The 19706-nt window shown below is 39.0% G+C and overlaps 1 protein-coding gene across 1 annotated transcript; it reads left to right on the forward strand.

Moving 5' to 3' along the window:
• Positions 1 to 4979: 4979 nt before the first annotated feature.
• LOC144362658 (galactosylceramide sulfotransferase-like) lies at positions 4980 to 9951 on the forward strand. The gene is made up of 3 exons (XM_078013787.2): positions 4980 to 5109; positions 7323 to 7383; positions 8958 to 9951. The coding sequence occupies exons 1-3, from the start codon at positions 4980 to 4982 to the stop codon at positions 9949 to 9951; spliced, it is 1185 nt and encodes a 394-aa protein (XP_077869913.2).
• The last annotated feature ends 9755 nt before the right edge of the window (positions 9952 to 19706 follow it).

Here is a 19706-nt window from a genome sequence, read left to right on the forward strand (position 1 = left end):
GGTGTTTTCTGTTGTAAATATGTTTCACACAGTGTATTTGATTTGCCAAATGATACAAGATGACCTTTTCTTGCAGTATAATTTACCTAATATAATGCGCTTTTTTTTGAACATTAGCCACTACTATGCTATTAGTCAGAATGCTGTTTAATTAAACTTTCACCAACAGTTCTCTCTTTTCATTACAAATTCATGAAATAGTTTACACATTCTTTTGGGACAAAAATAGCAAAATTTTTTAAGTAAAAACTGAAAATTTACTAATTTACTAATTTGTTTGTTGGTACAATATTATGGTTCATTTCCAGAAATATTGACGAATATTAGAAAAAAGTGCAGAAAAAATGGGCGGGAAAGTCTGGTGGTAAGATTTTATGAAAAGGTCAATTGACATTTAAGTAGTGAATTATAAATTGTCGGGAAATGATCGCATTTACAACACTGTGTATCAAGATGTATATATACAATAAAGAAAGAAACAAATGTGCTGTGTTGTTTTGTAACATCTGTCCTAGTCTTTAGAAAAGAAGGTTTAAGCACTGTGTGCAATCTGTGTGTAGTTATTATGAATGCATTATTTCTGCAAAAAGAAAGTTTCTGTGAATTTTTTGAGTACAAGGAACATGATCACATAATAAACCATTTCCCGTTCACTGCAAGATCCCGCGTTATGCGTGAAATCGAACTTAAAAACAGGACAAACAAAAGTCATAGCGTCGTATTGGCAACATACATCAGGTGGGATTAAACAAACTCGAAAGTATTTTAGAGGATATTTCTAAGCTCAATAATGTGCTGTACACATTTGATGATAGTCAATTTCGATTAAGTAAGGGTATTCAAACGCAATATTCCTCTGTCAAAGATCGACCTTTCAGTGGGAGCTACAAAATAAAGAAATTCTAATTCAAAATCAAATAGTTTGATTTTTGTGGCAGACATTCGGTGCGCATCTATCACGCAACTCGCGAGATCTCGCAGTTGAACGGAAAACCACCTATTTAAAAGTTTTTTGATGACTCCATATTCTCTAAAGTCCCATCCGAAAATGAATATCTTTGTTGTTTTCTTTGAGTCTGTGGTAATTTGTCAAGGTTTAAGGCCCTGGATCCATAGTGTTGTCAGAGTGGGCGATATTCTGACTTTGGTGATTGGCTGCCCAATCAAACAAAATAAGGTGGATGCGCAGCAAATTGATGTGCACTGTTTTGAATAAATCAGATGAACCAAACTAAGTATAAGTAACAGTTGTAAAATCTGTAAAACCCTAAATTAAATGAATTTCATGTAATTTGCTTGAATTGTAATTTACAGGGAATCAAAGTTTGTTCATTGATGGTGTACACATATGCATTCAAGGTATTTCTCTTGCTTATTGTTTTATATCCATAGTGTTGAACGAATGTAAATATAGTTCACTCTGACAACATCATGAATACAGGGCTCAGGTCGACTCCTGTTTAGTGTTCAACCCAAGGTACCAGTAGATGAACTCTCGTCTATTGATACAAGTTTGATGCTTTGCATGCATTTGTTTTTCTCTTGTGCCCAGCTTGCAAGCGCAAGCGCAAATCCTCCAGCCCACCTTTTTGTGAGCTCAAAAAGTCAACTCGTAAACAAACCCTGATTTTCACAGCACTTGAATGACAACTTGAAAGATCAGTATCGACATGAAACATGGAGACAGTTTAATCATAGCATTTATGCAAGGCATAATTTGATTGGTTGAAAATACCTTTCAACATACAAGCAGCTTGACTGTTAAGTGTTAGGTTTGTGTAGCCAATCAGGCACAATCTTATAAGTCATTTTGATTTGACTCTGGAGCGACCAATCAGATTATAATCAAGACGTAAAATGAAGTGTTTGTGTCACTTTCATCGGTAATAATTTGCATACGTGCATCTGATCAACCTCAATAGCAGACTCGTTCTTTGTAACTTGAACAATTCAGCATCTCATTTTAAAAACCATGCCCACTTTTGCAAAACTACGCCTAAATTGTAACTTGATTTTCAATTAACAGTTAACCTAACTTTGAGTTATAGGCAACATAAACTTTTAGCTTTGTTAAGCGTTCAAATTTAGTTACTCAACCCCCTTGGACCCACTCGCCGCAGCTATGACTCTGGTAACAGATGCCTCCCTCTAACTGCACACCACCTTCGAGGTAGAAACAGTCTTGCAGACACCCTTTCGAGGCGGCTCCGTCTCCAAAACACTGAGTGGCAGATACCACAGTGGATACCCTCCAGGCTGTTTCGGCTGTGGTACGGTCCAAAGATAGACCTGTTTGCCGCACTCTGGAACGCCAAGCTCCCGACATACATAACACTCCTGCCGACTCAAGGAGCCTGGGCCAGGGTCGCTGTGTTGATCCCGTGGACCTACATAAATGTGCACGCCTTTCCTTTTTTCCCCGCTAGTTCACCGGGCACCGGAGAAAACTTTGACAGATGCGCACCTGCATATTGTCATTGGTCGCACCCAATTGGCCAACCAAGGTCTGTTGGAAATGCTAGTCAAAACACCAGTAGTGCGTCCGGACTTATCGAACCTGCTGTCCCAACCGGTCGGTGCACTACCAATGAGCCCAGTGGTGTACCACTTACAAGCATAAAAGCTCTCAGTAGACTCGCACAGATGAGAGGTTTACCTGAGCGAGCTGCCAACATTCTGGCCAGGGCAAACAGGGACTCTACCAACGCTGCCTACAATTCTAGATGGGTGGCGAGCATACACTGATTGGTGTAGTGGAAGGGAGATTTATCCATACCATCCCTCTATTGGCCAGGTTGCAGACTCCTTCGTTTGACGAAGTGGGTTTGTCCTATGCAGCGATCGTTGGCTACAGGTCGGCCTTGTCCCCCACCATTGAGAACGCTTTGGGAATAAGACTAGCTGATTGTCCTATTATTAGGAAACTATTTACTGCTTTCCATTATCAGAGGCCGAGGCCCTGTACAAGGGAACCGCCCAGCTGGGATTTATCAGTTGTGTTGTCTGCTCTAAGCAGACCGCCCTTTGAGCCTCTCCAATCAGCACCACTCATATTTTTGACGTGGAAAATAGTCTTCCTACTTGCCCTCGCCTCAGGTAGGTGTCGGTCCACATTTATGGGCAATCAAGTTGTGCTAAAGACACGAATCAGGTTTCTCGCCAAGAACCAAATCCCAGGACCCGATCCTCATCCATCGTCATCCCCTGGCTGTTAAATGTTGTCCGTGTGGCTGCCGTTGCCCGAGCAACCTTAACTTTGCTGCGTTCCCGCACTTTGTTTAGCCTCATTCATTTGTCGGCGTGCTATGTACACATGAAAGACGTCTTCTTCTGAATTTTACTACAGGTCATACTAATAGGTACTGTAGTTTTGTTGTTTAGACTTGTTCCTGATTCTTTTAGTGCTTCCACTCATTTATTTATCTCACAGCAGTTTTTGGTGTTGTGCACGCTCTGTACGAGGATTGGGGCAGTCGCCATTTTTCGCTTTCACTGGAAGTGAAATGCACCTAGTTTTCGTCTTTTCGCTGCCCAAGTATCGTTTATGCTGCCAACGAGGTAGGTAATGTTTGAGGAGTTACTAGAGAATTACTAGAGAAAAAGACTTTTGTTATGTTTAGACTAGTTTCGGAAGCCTTATCGATTTAGTTGATTTATCGTTGGTGTAGTTTACATGCCGAGTCGCCGTCAGTCGTGTAGTTGAGTTGACACTCGTGTAGTTGAGTTTACACTCATCTAAAATTCTCAGTCATTTTCTATACCATTATGCAAGTCACATTCCATGTACAGTTTGTAATATATTCGTATGAGCTCAGATTCATGTATAACTTTACCATTTTTTGTGTGTACATGTACGATAGATTCGTCTAGTCTCGCCACTAAGTGGCGCACTATGCTGTCTATCATTGCCTATCTATTTACATAGTAGCACTGGTACTTATGACAATATAAATACGCAACTTCATGTTATTATTTTCTGAACGTATGCAAGGACTTAGTTAGACTTTGAGATTGGTCTTAGTTAGACTTTGAGCTGGGTACTCAGTTAGAATTTGAGATGGGAGCCCAGTTAGACTTTGAGCTAGGTACTCAGTTAGAATTTGAGATGGGGACTTAGTTAGACTTTGAGCTGGGTACTCAGTTAGACTTTGAGATGAGTACTCCGTTAGACATTGAGATGGGTCTTAGTTAGACTTTAGCTGGGTAATCAGTTCAACTTTGAGCTGGGTACTCAGTTAGACTTTGAGCTGGGAACCCAGTTAGACTTTGAGATGGTTACTCAGTTAGACTTTGAGCTGGGTACTCAGACTTTGAGATGGGGACTTAGTTAGACTTTGAGATGGGGACTCGGTTAGACTTTGAGATGGAGACTCAGACTTTGAGATGGGGACTTAGTTAGACTTTGAGATGGGTACTCGGTTAGAATTTGAGATGGGTCGTCAGTTAGACTTTGAGATGAGTACTCAGTTAGGCTTTGAGATGGGGACTTATTTAGACTTTGACCTGGGTTCTCTAACAGAATTTAAGAAGGGAACCCAGTTAGACATTGAGATGGGGACTTAGTTAGATTTGAGATGGGAACCTAGTTGGACTTTGAGATGGGTACTCAGTTCGACTATAAGATGGAGACTCTGTTAGACTTTAAGATGGGGACTCAGTTAGACTTTGAGCTGGGTACTAAATTAGAATTTGAGATGGGAGCCCAGTTAGACTTTGAGATTGTTATTCAGTTAGACTTTGAGATGAGTACTCAGTTAGACTTTGAGATGAGTACTCCGTTAGACATTGACATTAGTCTTAGTTAGACTTTGAGCTGGGTACTCAGTTAGAATTTGAGTTGGGGACTTAGTTAGACTTTGAGCTGGGTACTCAGTTAGACTTTGAGATGAGTACTCCGTTAGACATTGAGATGGGTCTTAGTTAGACTTTAGCTGGGTAATCAGTTCAACTTTGAGCTGGATATTCAGTTAGACTTTGAGATGGGTACTCAGTTAGACTTTGAGCTGGGTACTCAGTTCGACTTTGAGCTGGGTACTCAGTTAGATTTTGAGCTGGGTGCTCAGTTAGACTTTGAGATGAGTACTCTGTTAGACATTGAGATGGGTCTTAGTTCGACTTTGAGCTGGGTAATCAGTTCGACTTTGAGCTGGGTAATCAGTTCGACTTTGAGCTGGGTACTCAGTTAGACTTTGAGATGGGTACTCAGTTGAACTTTGAGATGGGTACTCAGTTCGACTTTGAGATGGGGACTTAATTAGACTTTGATCTAGGAACCCAGTTAGATTTTGAGATGGGGACTTAGTTAGACTTTGAGCTGTGGACGCGGCTCGACTTTGACTAAAACTGTGGGTTCATATATATAAATCCACTCTATCTGGTGGTTTTTCTTGTAATTGTATTCAAATAACATTTCTTACAACTTGTCGGTGTATCTGCTAGTACATGTTTAGCGGAAAACAATGATATTATAATCGTGAATTGGTTCATTTAGAGTGAATGATATACTAGAGTATTTTTTTGCTAGAATGTTGTTGAAAATGTGTAGACATTTTGAATTAGTTTAACGTGCCACATGCGCATGTGCATTAGTGTACTTCATTAAATCATCAAATGACAGTCTTTTGTACATATCTATATTTATTTTTGAACACAGCTGTTATCAGTTCGCTATTAGCTATCGATATTTAAGTTATCAAGGCAACACTTAAAATGTGTCCCTTCGAATACTATATATATACAAGTACATGTCGTTTTCAAGGAAGAAATGGGGGTTTGATTTTAAATACAAGTTTATGTAAACCATTACAGTTGTGATCTAACCACGGATACATTTTAAGAAGACGCCAGTATATTATATCTACAATACTAATATAATACTTTATGGCACGCTGCACAAGAAGGCTTACGTTTGCTGTATCGGCTATACTCTTAGTCAGCTGTAGTTTCGTTTATAAATACATGTATGGCATTAATATGGTGAACTACAAAAAGTAAGTAGAATTACACGAAATCGTTTCTTTAATTAGCGCCCTCTAACAACGGACCACCACTATAACGTAATGTCGTTGAAATATCTTTGAAAGGAACACCTGTGTCGCATAGTATTCTTACGTAATCATCCCTGGTACCGAATAAAAGGTATATAAATGTGAGGAACTCAATTGGCGAATTTACGGCTAACAATAGACTGTCGACAGTCCTCAGGCCTAATTTGCTAGTATCCTCGGGGCGGAGCTACGTCACAAGACGTTCCACGTTGCTCAGACACGCATCACTGTACATGCATTTCTATGGGCTCTGTGCGCGCTGCTGTGGAACGCCGGTCGAACCGGTGAAAATTCAAGAAAACAACACAAACTCAACTTTGAAGTAATCCAGAACAACCAAATTTATATATGTTACACACGTCGGGCTAATCACAGTCCCTCTATCACCGGTCTGGAAACGCCTATTGTTTTACCTCTGAATCGACGGGATTAGTGGGCCTACGCTTGTAAGGGCTCTCGCGAAGCGCGGTACTATACTGTTGATAGCTTCGAGATACATCGCGTTCAGTGCTGTTATCTATTTTTTAACGTTTCCAGAACATAATCGATACCGTATACATGTACAAATATTTTTTACCATAGTTGATTCGTAACGTCTTTGTTTTTAAGGAGAGTAAATTTCGTTGTATACAATATGTTGATGCTCGACGTTTTCTTGTGTGAAATCATGTTTTTTTCACCTTTTGTAATAGAGGGACTGTGCCGTGACTTGTAAACTGACTCGTTTTTCTTTCTGTTCCTCTCATTAACGGTACATTCTTGACAACATGACAACATTTGTGTTTTTGGTAGATTTGAAATACGTTTAGCACAATGGTCATGTTGAATATACGATTTTGATGATTGTTCGTTCAAAAAATGACACTTATTTTTAAGAAGTAAACGGCGTCGTTAAAAACAAAATGGCCGGTCCCAGTAACGATGTTGTACACATTTTACTTCGGTAATTTTTGTTTTCTGCTTATTTTGTTTTTCAGGCATATTAATTGCAACAACTATGTATATCGGCAACACAATCAATTGAAATACTGTTTAATGTCACAAGATGTATGATTTTTGGGTCTTGGTTTTGCACGTCATTGTATTCACGACGGCGCCATTTTGGATCACATCATTCTCTCAGTCGTATAATTGTAACGCTAGTTTCTGTTTCGATTACAAGGGAATTCTCCAATTCCATTTTTTATTTGATGATTAAAGAAACTACTTCTGAAACTAATGGGGTGGTTTAATTCTGTTTGGGATGTAAAATTGACAAATTTTGTTTACGTTCAGACAGCAGTTGTGGAGTTTTGACAGGCGTGTGGGCCATCATGCCTCGTAAAAGGTTTCTCCGGTATGTTTTTGACACTGGTTGAACTACATGGTTTATCTTTATACACTTCATAAATTTCTTCCTCAATGACGTCTTTTAAAACAAAATCCCAATCAATGTTGTCATCGTCGAATTCGACAAAATCGTCGTAAGCCTTCCACATGGTAATGTTGTGATCCGTGTGCTGGTAATGACGCATGCGCAATGACCCAAATTGCTAAGTCTCATGGTAACTTCCAGTGGGTTAATGATAAGCACGACTACATCAATGGGAGTTTATTTTCGGGATAACTTGGCGTAAGGTGTCAACGATTTATTTGCCCGTTACGAGGGTTAGTACAATAGAATACTAAGCGTTTCCAGACCGGTGATAGAGGGACTGTGGGCTAATCTTGTTACACTGTTCAGAGGAGTCTCAACAATCATCCCAAAGTACCGTTTTCTGTGAGTTGTGGGCCTTTGTTTTCACCTAGAGGGTCGCTAGACTTTGAAAATGCTCGGATGTCCGCTCCAGAGGATACTGAATACTGAGGACTGTTAACACTTGTAAATGCCCTCAACCGGCATAACATGGTTATCCACCGGTACTGAACAGAGAATGATTGAAAGCTCATGCGCAACGTCACGACCATGCAACCAGCCAAGCACAGTGACAAGATGATAGAATTCATTCACTTTGAGTATGACCGGCAAAATATGCGATACTGCAGGGATAATAAATCTGCTTTGACGTTTACTAATGTTTACTAAAACTCTCCTGGTCACGAGCTTGAAAGAACAGCGAAAAATGCACATAAATCCGTGCCCTTTATTTTTTTTGACCTCAAAACAGGAAGTGAACTGAGCCATGCTCCGCCTACTATCAAAACCGGGTGACGTCATTTGCTTGCCTTGTATTGGAGTGATATAACCCATAAAAATCGAGAATTTATCGCATGGCGATGGCAATGTGCCATCTAACATATAACCTCAGTGAATTGACCATATGCAAATACAGCCCACACACATGCTATAGAAGTAAAATTCTGGTATCACCCAAAATTGGTTCTCGATTCAGTCCTAATTGCGCGTTTAAGAATGACCTGGTGATCCAAAATTGACCTTGCATGAAAATACTTCTGCCTACGGCGGGTTCCGGGATCATTGCATCAAGTAATGTCGCGTGAGGGCATTTACAAGCGTTAATAGCCCTCAGGCCTCTGGTCTTCGCTGAAATGAAATGACTGCGGCACAGACACCTTCGGAATTAGTTAGTATAATAACAAATTAGGCCTGAGGACTGTCAACAGTCTGCTGTAATACGTGCATGCCTCGTTCCTCATAATTTTCCACATTGTTCCATTGGCGGCGGTGCACGAAACAAATGTTGGGGCGTCTCTTTCACAATCAAGCTGAAACTATTTGTGTCAGCAAAATGTTCCCCTCAAAATGCAGGAAATAGAATTTCCCGGATTCCTAAGTAAGGTCGCGCCTTCGGCGCAGGGTTGGTGACCAGATCTCGCTCCCATGCAACATTTCGTAGTAGAAGATGTTAGGTACATCTGTCTTCAGTTTTGCTTTATGTGCTAATTATGTATCGTCTTTTACTATTTCAGAAATGTTAGCACTAAATGCAGAGAAGTGATGAGGGTGGTATTTATAAAAACTCACAAAACTGCAAGTAGCACAACGGCTTCCATTTTTCAACGATTTGGTTACTCGCGTAATTTGTCATTTGTTCTTCCTGAAAATGGTAATGTTTTTTCTGCAAGTTCGGGTTTCAAGCGCAGCATGGTGAATTGGCGAAGATTCCCTTCTCTAAACGGCGGGAAACATTATGACATGTTAACTAATCACGTGGGTTATAATCGACATGAAATTGAGGCTATTATTCCCAATGCAACTTACGTCACTGTATTACGTCATCCTGTAAATCAGCTTGTGTCTGCGTTCAGCTACTTCCAGTGGAGTAGAACAATTAAATCGAAGAATGGAAGTAACCCAGATTTATTGTCCACGTTCATGCAAAGTCCAATGCACTTCTTGGAAGATATATCTTACGGGAATTATCAAGGTCACAACGGTCAACTCCATGACCTTGGGTTCAGAACTAATAGTAATCTAACAGATGACCTTGTCTACAAATACATAGAAGTCTTAGACAGGGAGATTGACCTTGTTCTCATCACGGAATACCTTGATGAGTCCTTGTTGATATTAAAGAATCAACTGTGTTGGAGTATGGACGATATTGTTTACATCTCAAAAGGTGTAGCTCAATCCAAACTTACAATCACACAAAACACGCGTGACAAAATCCTCAGATGGAACAGTGGTGATTTGTTGCTGTATGAACATTTCAACAGAACACTGTGGGAAAAGATAGATGCATATGGACCTACGTTTATGAGAGACTTGCAACAGTTTCGGGATAAACTGCAGGAAAAAAAGACGGAGTGTGTTATCCCATCTGAGGCGAACCCCATTGATCCACGCGTAGAAACATATTTATTGAAAGACAATGCACCTGAAATGTGCCTCAAATTATGGTTGAATGACATGAATTTTACTAAGTTGATAAAAACAAAACAAATGCATAACTTTCGATAGAACTTCAGTTCATAATATTTTCCAAAAATCGAGTCGCTTTAAGTTTAATAGACTACTTTCTGTTTACTGCGATATCCCGCATAGTGATGTCAAAGATCGCGCGTTACTTTCCGTTAACTGCAAGATTCCGCTTAGTGATGTCAAAGTATTCGACAAAAAGTATTTTGAAGTGTATTTCTACTGCTGGGTTGCAGTTGTATATCTTGTAGATAACAAGGCTAAAATGTGTATCGGAGTAATCTATACGTCTTTTATTGGTCGAAACACGAGAAGAACAAGCGCAAGGAATTGTGGTATAACAACTCATTTAATATGCATGACTTTCTCAGCCAATAAGAAAGAAAGCTAAATTAAGTTTATCCTAACACCCCCCTCTTAAAATTTAAGTTGGCTCTAAGTTCAAGACATTCAACTTGGCTATTGACACTAGTTTAGTAAATAAGACAGTTATATTTCTGCTGGTTTCAATAAAGCAAAGTTCAACATTGTCATTTTGAGCTTCAGATTTAAAAAAAATGATACTTTATGTCAATGTGATTTGATCGTTTATAACACACTGGGTTTTTAGCTAAAGCTATGGCACTCTGATTATCAACAATCAAAACAGGACTTTTGACTGACTGTTCACTCATGTCAGAAAAGAACTGTTTTGAAAACTTTGTTTCTTGAACAACACTTGCCAATGCAATATATTCTGCTCTACAGGTGGAAAAGACAACGCACGGCTGTATACAGTTCTTCCGTGAAATGAGTAGCCCACTTTCACTTAAAAAAAACTCATAACCAGAAAATGAGTCAATTGTTGGACATTTTGAAAACCTTTTTTTCACGTCACCAATTTTGCACGCATATCTAATGATATAAATACAAATTGTCTACAAAGAGTGTTATTGTCACCAAGAAAAATAGGATATAAAATGGGAGGCCACGAATGTGAGTCGCTACCTGAAGTTTATTCTAACATCCACGCTTAATAATGTGCTGTGCATATTTGGCGATGGTAAATTTTAATTAAATAAAGGTATCTAAACGTAATACTCCTCTTCGGTCTTTTGACTATGAGCTATAAAAAAATTCAAGTTCAAAATCATATGCTGCAGACGTTCGTCTCGCGCGAGTTCACAATTGAACAGAAAACCACCTAGTAAGACTTTATGCTTGGAATAATTTTGCAATAGTTTTGAATTCCGCTGTTACTGTGGAAAGGTGTGCGGTCTTGTAATAAAATCGACCATGTCTCTGTAGGGAAGGGATTTCGACAAGTGAATGTTTAATAGCTCACCAGAACGCCAGGAACCAGTGAAACCAGCTAATAACTTTCCGCGAGCTAAGAAATTATCCCATTCTCGCACGAGCATCGACGAGTGATGCTATAACTCAAGGCTTGTCAATCCTTGAAGGAGGGAGCGAACATCCGGGTATTTTTATTGCCTGTCAACCATCCGTGACGGTGAAAACAAAGACTCAAAGATAACTCAAAGAAAACTGTACTTTGGGATAGTTGTTGAGCAGTGTAACAAGATTACCCCTACATATGCAACATATATTGTAATATCCAATAGTATTGTTGCCGTTTGGCGCTTGTTATATCTTTGCTATGTATGACGTCATTGAGACGCGCATTGCATTGTGCGTTGTACTAAAAATATAGAATCCAACATGGCTGAATAGCAGGACCAAAAGCAATGTGTCGACTATTTATTGAAAGGGACAAACATTACATTGGCGACGAGGACGAAAGAACCACAAGAAGGCAATCCTAAATACCTGGTGAGTGCCAAAGTGAATGTGTGATAAATTTGAGCAAAACAATTTGTCCAGAAACTGACTGAGAAAACAGCGACAACGTGAGAATTGCGACGTGTACACAGACAGCATGGCCAATGTCAGTAACCGTTGTCACAGAAACTAGAAACCTCAAATGCCAACCGTTCACACATGCTGATGATCACATAACAACTGGCAAAGCTTGGGAGCCCACAGACAAGAAAGATGCGTTGATAATTTATGGGGAAAAAGAAATAGCGAGATTGGGAAAAGGTTACCTGATCCTACTACAGCTGGCCTCGATGTGTATCAAAAATTGAAGAATAAACTTGATGCATACTACACCCCAAAGTAAAAAATAAGCATCACGCTAGATACTTATATCTCAAGATGAAACCAGAAATTAATGAAACCACTATGGCTTATGCAGCTAGGCTCAGCGAAAAGGCTAATGAATGTGAGTTTCAATTGTGATGAGCGAATTTTGGAACATTTGATTCTAACAATTGACAAACAGGCCATAATCCAGAAAGCCATTAATAAAGAATGGTCTTTGGCATAACCACTAACCAAAGCAGCTCAGTTGGAGGACACATCACTACAGCTACCTGATATGAAACTGCTAGAAGAGAGGTCAGTCGCTAAAGTAAGGCAATATAAGCAACACAAGAAATCAGGTACATTTGAAAAGAGAAAATCAAAAAATCGACAGAAACCGTGTAGATACTGTGGATTAAATGGAGCTCATAAAGAAGGTCAAAATTGCAGAAAGTGCAGAAAATGCCAGAAATAAAACCACTTTGCTTCAGTATGTAAAACCAGCAACAGAGATGAGGGCATGAAAGAAACTGACATGAGACAAAAATCTAGACATGACACCAATCAACACAGTACATACAACTGGAGAAGACAACAAAAACAAAGTACCAAAAAGGCTACAGAGCAGATGCAAGGCAGTAATACAGGTTCTAATGATGAATATTTCAAACAAACTGTCAAACATCTCAAGTAAGTACGAAAGATACGTGAAGTCACCAACAGTAACAAAACTGTAACTGTAAGAATTCATGATGTTGATACTCGTGTAGAACCTGACAGTGGTGAAAATGTCAACATTATGGATGAACATCAGTTTAAAGCTCCAGTACACAGATTTAATGATATACATGTACATACACTAGAGAAGAGTCATGTCAAGCTCAACACTTTGCAAAGCAGTCTACCTGTCAAAGGTGAATTCAAGACCGTTGTGAGAAATGAGGCATGTGGATCAGCAGCCAAGGTCATAGTGGTCAAGGGCAGAATTAACTCACCTCCACTTATCAGAAAAAGCACCCTCATCAAGCTAGGCATGATACAATTTCACCCAGATGGGTCACTTGCAGAAACCAATAGCTTAAGTATTAAACCCAATATCAAGGCTGTCACAAAAGACAGAAATCAGTTAAAAGAATAAGAGATATAAAGCATGACAAAGAGATTTATGCCAAGCTTAGCATAAAACCAGAAGCAGTACCAATAACACAGCGACCTAGAACAGTGGCATACTACTTGCAGAAACCTGTAAATCAATGGTTACAGCGATACACTGAAGAGGGGACATTTGAGGAAGTACCTCAGGGGGAACCCGTGACATCGTGTTCACCACTAGTAGTATAACCGAAACCTAGATTCCACAAGATACCCACATGATCAGAGCAGGTGTTGACTTGAGAGTTCCAAACAAGTTCATGGAGAGAAACACAGGATAACACAGGGACCCGTGGTTGAAGAGTTTACATACAAATTCAATGATTGTGTGGTATTTCCCAAGTTAGATATAAGACAGGGATAACTTTTACTTGACTCAGAGTCTCAAGCGGATGCTACATTCAGCACACCATGGGGCAATATGAAACCAAGAAGATTGATATTCGGAGCTAAGTCTTCTCAAGACTTGTTTGATGAAACAATCTACAGAATTTTTAGAGACATACCAAATGTCTGAATCAACGTGACAACATTTTACTTGGAGGATGCAAGCATACCGTGATGCATACCGTGATGCAAGCAAATTCAAGCTTGTGAATGCAGTAGTCCAGAACATCGATGAAGAACAACAAATACCTCTAACTCACAATAAAGAGTTAGATTCTGAAGACTGGAGAGAACAACTACTACTGATGACCAATCAGGAAGAGCAAGAAGTGAGACAACCAAAGCAGCAAGCAGAATCAGAAACTGTTAGCAATACACCAAATAAACTGAAATCTGAACCACCAGTTAGTAGACCACAGAGGAACAGATGCAGATCAGCTTACTAGAATGATTACGAGTGAACTCTTAACTTATTATTGTGACTCTTAGTCGATTAAGTTTGAACTTTTTTCTGATATGTTATTGTTAACCGTATGCTAATGAGAAGATCAACGCAGAAGAGATTATCACTCAGATAGGTTGATTTATATTACTTTATATACATATTGTTATTGTTATATAATGTCGAGAATATCGTTAATATCGTTTATTGAAATATCACAAACTCTTGATCTTGAGCACATGAACTCTTGAACAAAAACCTTGTCGCTCCATCGTATTATATTATATTATGCTACCCAATATCTTGTACGATGAAAATCATAGTCTCATAAGAAAGGGAGAAATGTAATATCCAGACGTTAACGTTAGTTTTAGTATTGTTGTCGTTTGGCGCTTTTTATATCTTTGCTGTGTATGACGTCATTGATACGCGCATTGCATTGTGCGTTGTACTAACATGTATAGAATCCAACATGAATAACGGGACCAAAAGCAATGTGTCGACTATTTATTGATCAGAACAGACATTACTCATATAAATTTGGTTGCTCAGGATTATCTCAAAGTTGAGTTTGTGCTGTTTCCTTGACTTTAGCTGTTTGGCTATTCGATCGGCGTTTCGGTTTCGACTGCAAGCTGTCTAACTAGAAGAGAGATGCTGTACACTGCTGTGTAAAATCCCCCCTATAGTAAAACAGAATGCATGTCTTACAGGCGGTATCAGTACAAACGCTCCCGGACAATCGCCCCCTCTCGGACAAATGCCCCTCTCAAGACAAATGCCCCCAAATATTATTTGTTATTTCTTTTTTGCAGGGCTTTTGCTATTGATAATTAGTTGACTACTAGATGAATTGACAAGTTGTCGGTAAATACTTTGTCACAGTGTAAGGCCTGCTTATCGCTGTTGAGAGGGCCACCCACAGAACTCGCACTGCACAGGGATACTTTCACTGCTAGAATGGAGTAGATAAGACAATAGTACTGGAAATGAAATACACATATACCAAAATATCAAGTTGAAGCTCTTGGCTTTAATACCTTTCAAAACAAAAGAACAGAAAAATACAATGAATAAAGTCACTAAAATAGGGGATTGCCTTGGGAGGTGTGCATTGTTGATAACTCACGGTCCCAGGATGTGGAAATGGATGACAGTCAATGGCTTCTACAACACAACGACAGAGATAAACATGAGTCTTGCTTGCAGAGGATCGCTGTTATTCTGGGGCACCACTGATAGCAGGATATCACAGAGCAGTTAACAGAATAATGATTGAAGTCTGTATCACTTGTCTCACAATATCGCAGCAGCAAAGTAGACCACAACTGTCCCAAGTAAAGCCAAAATGGCCTAGATTCAGGTACACCATCTGGGTTTGCACAGGAGCCAATGAGAATGTAGTCTTGCAAGCAGCAGTATCACGAGGGCATGACAGTAGATTGTGAACATCATTTGTTGTGTAAGTCACACTTTCTCCTTTCAAAGTTGAAAACATGTATGACCTGTCAATCACCTTTATGACAGCTATCACATAGTAATGCACGCTGTTTCTTCCCGTGATTCCATGAACACTTCTATTTGCAGGATTTGAGGTAATATGACAAAAACATAGAATAAAGGATGGTGACACACTTATTCACACGAATTAAGTTGACTACGTGTTGTCGGCAAATATTTGTTCATATGAATTCATTATACGTTGACTAGTGTAATACCAAGACTATGAACTAGCTGTTAAAAGTGCAATAGGAAATGTTTTTCCAAACACAACAGTAAAAAGATGCTTTAACATCACGTACTACTTTTTCTTTGGAAACAAAAAACATTACATGTAATTCACCCGATCGATAAAATTAACTGTAATTCTTGTAATGTTGAGTAAATTTAATTTAATTTTCTTAAATGTAAGGGGTTTAGGAAACCAAAAGAAAAGAAAGTCTGTCTTTGACTGGCTAAAAAAGAATAAATCGCAGATCATTTTCCTCAAGGAAACGCACACAGTCCAGAAAGACGAGCAGATTTGGACAGATCAATTGTCTGGTCATTGCATATTTTCTCATGGAAATTCATTGAGTAGAGGTACGGCCATCGTCTTTCGTAATCTACAGGATTATACAATACATTCAGTCACAACAGATTACATGGGAAGAGTCATTATTATCGCAATAGATATTATGGGTAATCCCTACACTGTTATAATTCATACACACCTAACAATGAAACCGATCATGTTCTCTTTTTGGAATCGACTATTTCGTCACTTAATTCTATTACTATTCAACCATGCAGTGAATTTATTTGCGGAAGGAACCACAATTTTACACCAAATATTCTTCAAGATGGAATGGACGGTAACCCGACACTTTGGCGTAACTCACTCTCAAAATGTGAGGATATATGCTCAGAACTTGATTTGATTGACATCTGGTGGCTGCGTAAACTCAGCGTTTTACTTGGCGACGCCTAAGACTCAGGCTTATACAAAGCCGTTTAGATTATTTTTTAGTTATTAGCTCGATCCAATTAGCTGTTCCTGTGTGCTTTCGGACCATTCTGATATAACTTTAACCATTGGAGTTGACCGATGTAGACTTGGAACATCATATTGGACATTCAAGAATACCCTTTTGGAAGATACAAGTTATATTAATCTAATTCAGGATAATTTGTTAACGTGGGTTGACGAGTTTGGACATAATAACAGTATACTATTGTGGGAAAATTGTACATTGTACAAGTATAGCCAGTCAAAAGCAGTTGCCAGGAAAAACTAAATACGTGATTTGGAAAATAAACTAACGGAATTAGATAAATTGATGTCAACCCATTCAACTATAAATATTCAAAATGAGCTCGAAAACACACAGAAACAATTACAGTGGAAATATGCGTTCATTACAAACGGAGCAATAGTCCGTTCCCGTGGAAGCTGGTACGAACAGGGTGAAACAAATACAAAATTAGCACCATAATGCAAAAAAACAAAACAAATTTCTATGCTGATTGACAGCAACAACAGATCTCTACATAATGCAAATGTTCAAGCAGAAATTAAATATTTTTACGACAATTTATTTACAACACACTCCAAATTTAATTGCATGGAAAGAGATTCTTGTAAAATGAACAAGGCATTTGAAGCGCTAAGGTGTTTACCAATCAATAAAGCCCCAGGTAATGATGGATTAAGTCCAGAAGTTTACCGTAGATTTAACCTCTAATTGGAGAAATTGTCGAAAAAACCCTAAATTCTGCATATATACACGGTAAATTTAAATAAAAATGTAATTGTTACTGTATAATCCGTAGTCAAATGCATAATGCAGCAACGTTATATGTATCAGTGGTTAATATCATCACACCTGTTTAAAACTTTCAGTCATTCGGATTAGCTATATTACATGGTAGCTGAAAAATATGTTTCAATGAAATATGAGCATATTACAGCTTCCACGTGCACGAGAATATTACTGTGTATTTTATAGATGTGTTTCTTTAGTTTTTTAAGTAATTGGGAACAAATTAATAGATTGAATTGATTCAATTAGCTGGATTTCCAGCCACCATTTAAACTTATATAACATAAGTTAAATCTCTGACTGGGAAGAAAATCTTCTATTGTCGACATATCCATTTGGTACGTCGTATAGCTATAACGAGCGATTTGATTGAACAATACATTGGAGAAAATCACTGGTATTACCAACTTGGGTAATAAACCTTAAATATACATTGGTTATATATGTTTATCGGCGAGGTGATGGCTACATGAACGAACCCTGGCTAGCGAAGATGGGCAAATCACAGAATTAATCGTCATTACATGAAGTTTGAAGTAAACAGTAATTGGCATTGGCATAGTTTTGTTGACATATTTGTCTTTACATAGCAGTACAAGTAGGCAATCGTTGGCATATTTATCTTTAGTTAGGGGTACCAGTAGGCAATGGTTGGCATATTTATCTTTATCTAGGGGTACCAGTAGGCAATCGTTGGTATATTTGTCTTTACATACGGGTACCAGTAGGCAATCATTGGCATATTTATCTTAACAAAGGGGTACCAGTAGGCAATCATTGGCATATATATCTTTACGTATGGATACCAGTAGGCAATGGTTGGCATATTTATCTTTACCTATGGGTACCAGTAGGCAATCATTGGCATATTTGTCTTTACGTAGGGATACCAGTAGGCAACCGTTGGCATATTTACATATTTATTTATCTAGGGGTACCAGTAGGCAATCGTTGGCATATTTATCTTTACATAGGGGTACCAGTAGGCAATCGTTGGCATATTTATCTTTACCTAGGGGTACCAGTAGGCAATCATTGGTATATTTGTCTTTACGTACGGGTACCAGTAGGCAATTGTTGGCATATTTATCTTTACATAGGGGTGCCAGTAGGCAATCGTTGGCATATTTATCTTTACATAGAGGTACCAGTAGGCAATCGTTGGCATATTTATGTTTACATAGGGGTGCCAGTAGGCAATCGTTGGCATATTTATCTTTACATAGGCGTACCAGTAGGCAATCGTTGGCATATTTATCTTGACATAGGGGTACCAGTAGGCAATAGTTGGCATATTTATCTTGACATAGGGGTACCAGTAGGCAATCGTTGGCATATTTATCTTGACATAGGGGTACCAGTAGGCAATCGTTGGCATATTTATCTTTACATAGGGGTACCAGGAGGCAATCATTGGCATATTTATCTTTACATAGGGGTGCCAGTAGGCAATCGTTGGCATATTTATCTTTACATAGAGGTACCAGTAGGCAATCGTTGGCATATTTATGTTTACATAGGGGTGCCAGTAGGCAATCGTTGGCATATTTATCTTTACATAGGCGTACCAGTAGGCAATCGTTGGCATATTTATCTTTACATAGGCGTACCAGTAGGCAATCGTTGACATATTTATCTTGACATAGAGGTACCAGTAGGCAATCGTTGGCATATTTATGTTTACATAGGGGTGCCAGTAGGCAATCGTTGGCATATTTATCTTTACATAGGGGTGCCAGTAGGCAATCATTGGCATATTTATGTTTACATAGGGGTGCCAGTAGGCAATCGTTGGCATATTTATGTTTACATAGGGGTGCCAGTAGGCAATCGTTGGCATATTTATCTTTACATAGGCATAACCAGTAGGCAATCGTTGGCATATTTATCTTTACATAGGCGTACCAGTAGGCAATCGTTGGCATATTTATCTTGACATAGAGGTACCAGTAGGCAATCGTTGGCATATTTATGTTTACATAGGGGTGCCAGTAGGCAATCGTTGGCATATTTATCTTTACATAGGGGTGCCAGTAGGCAATCGTTGACATATTTATCTTTACATAGGCGTACCAGTAGGCAATCGTTGGCATATTTATCTTTACATAGGGGTACCAGTAGGCAATCGTTGGCATATTTATCTTTACATGGGGGTGCCAGTAGGCAATCGTTGGCATATTTATCTTTACATGGGGGTGCCAGTAGGCAATCGTTGGCATATTTATCTTTACATAGGGGTACCAGTAGGCAATCGTTGGCATATTTATCTTTACATAGGGTGCCAGTAGGCAATCGTTGACATATTTATCTTTAAATAGGGGTGCCAGTAGGCAATCGTTGGCATATTTATCTTTACATAGTGGTGCCAGTAGGCAATCGTTGGCATA

The sequence above is a fragment of the Saccoglossus kowalevskii genome, chromosome 20, assembly GCF_978046115.1.
Source record: "Saccoglossus kowalevskii chromosome 20, keSacKowa6.1, whole genome shotgun sequence".
NCBI classification, from domain to species: Eukaryota; Metazoa; Hemichordata; class Enteropneusta; family Harrimaniidae; genus Saccoglossus; species Saccoglossus kowalevskii.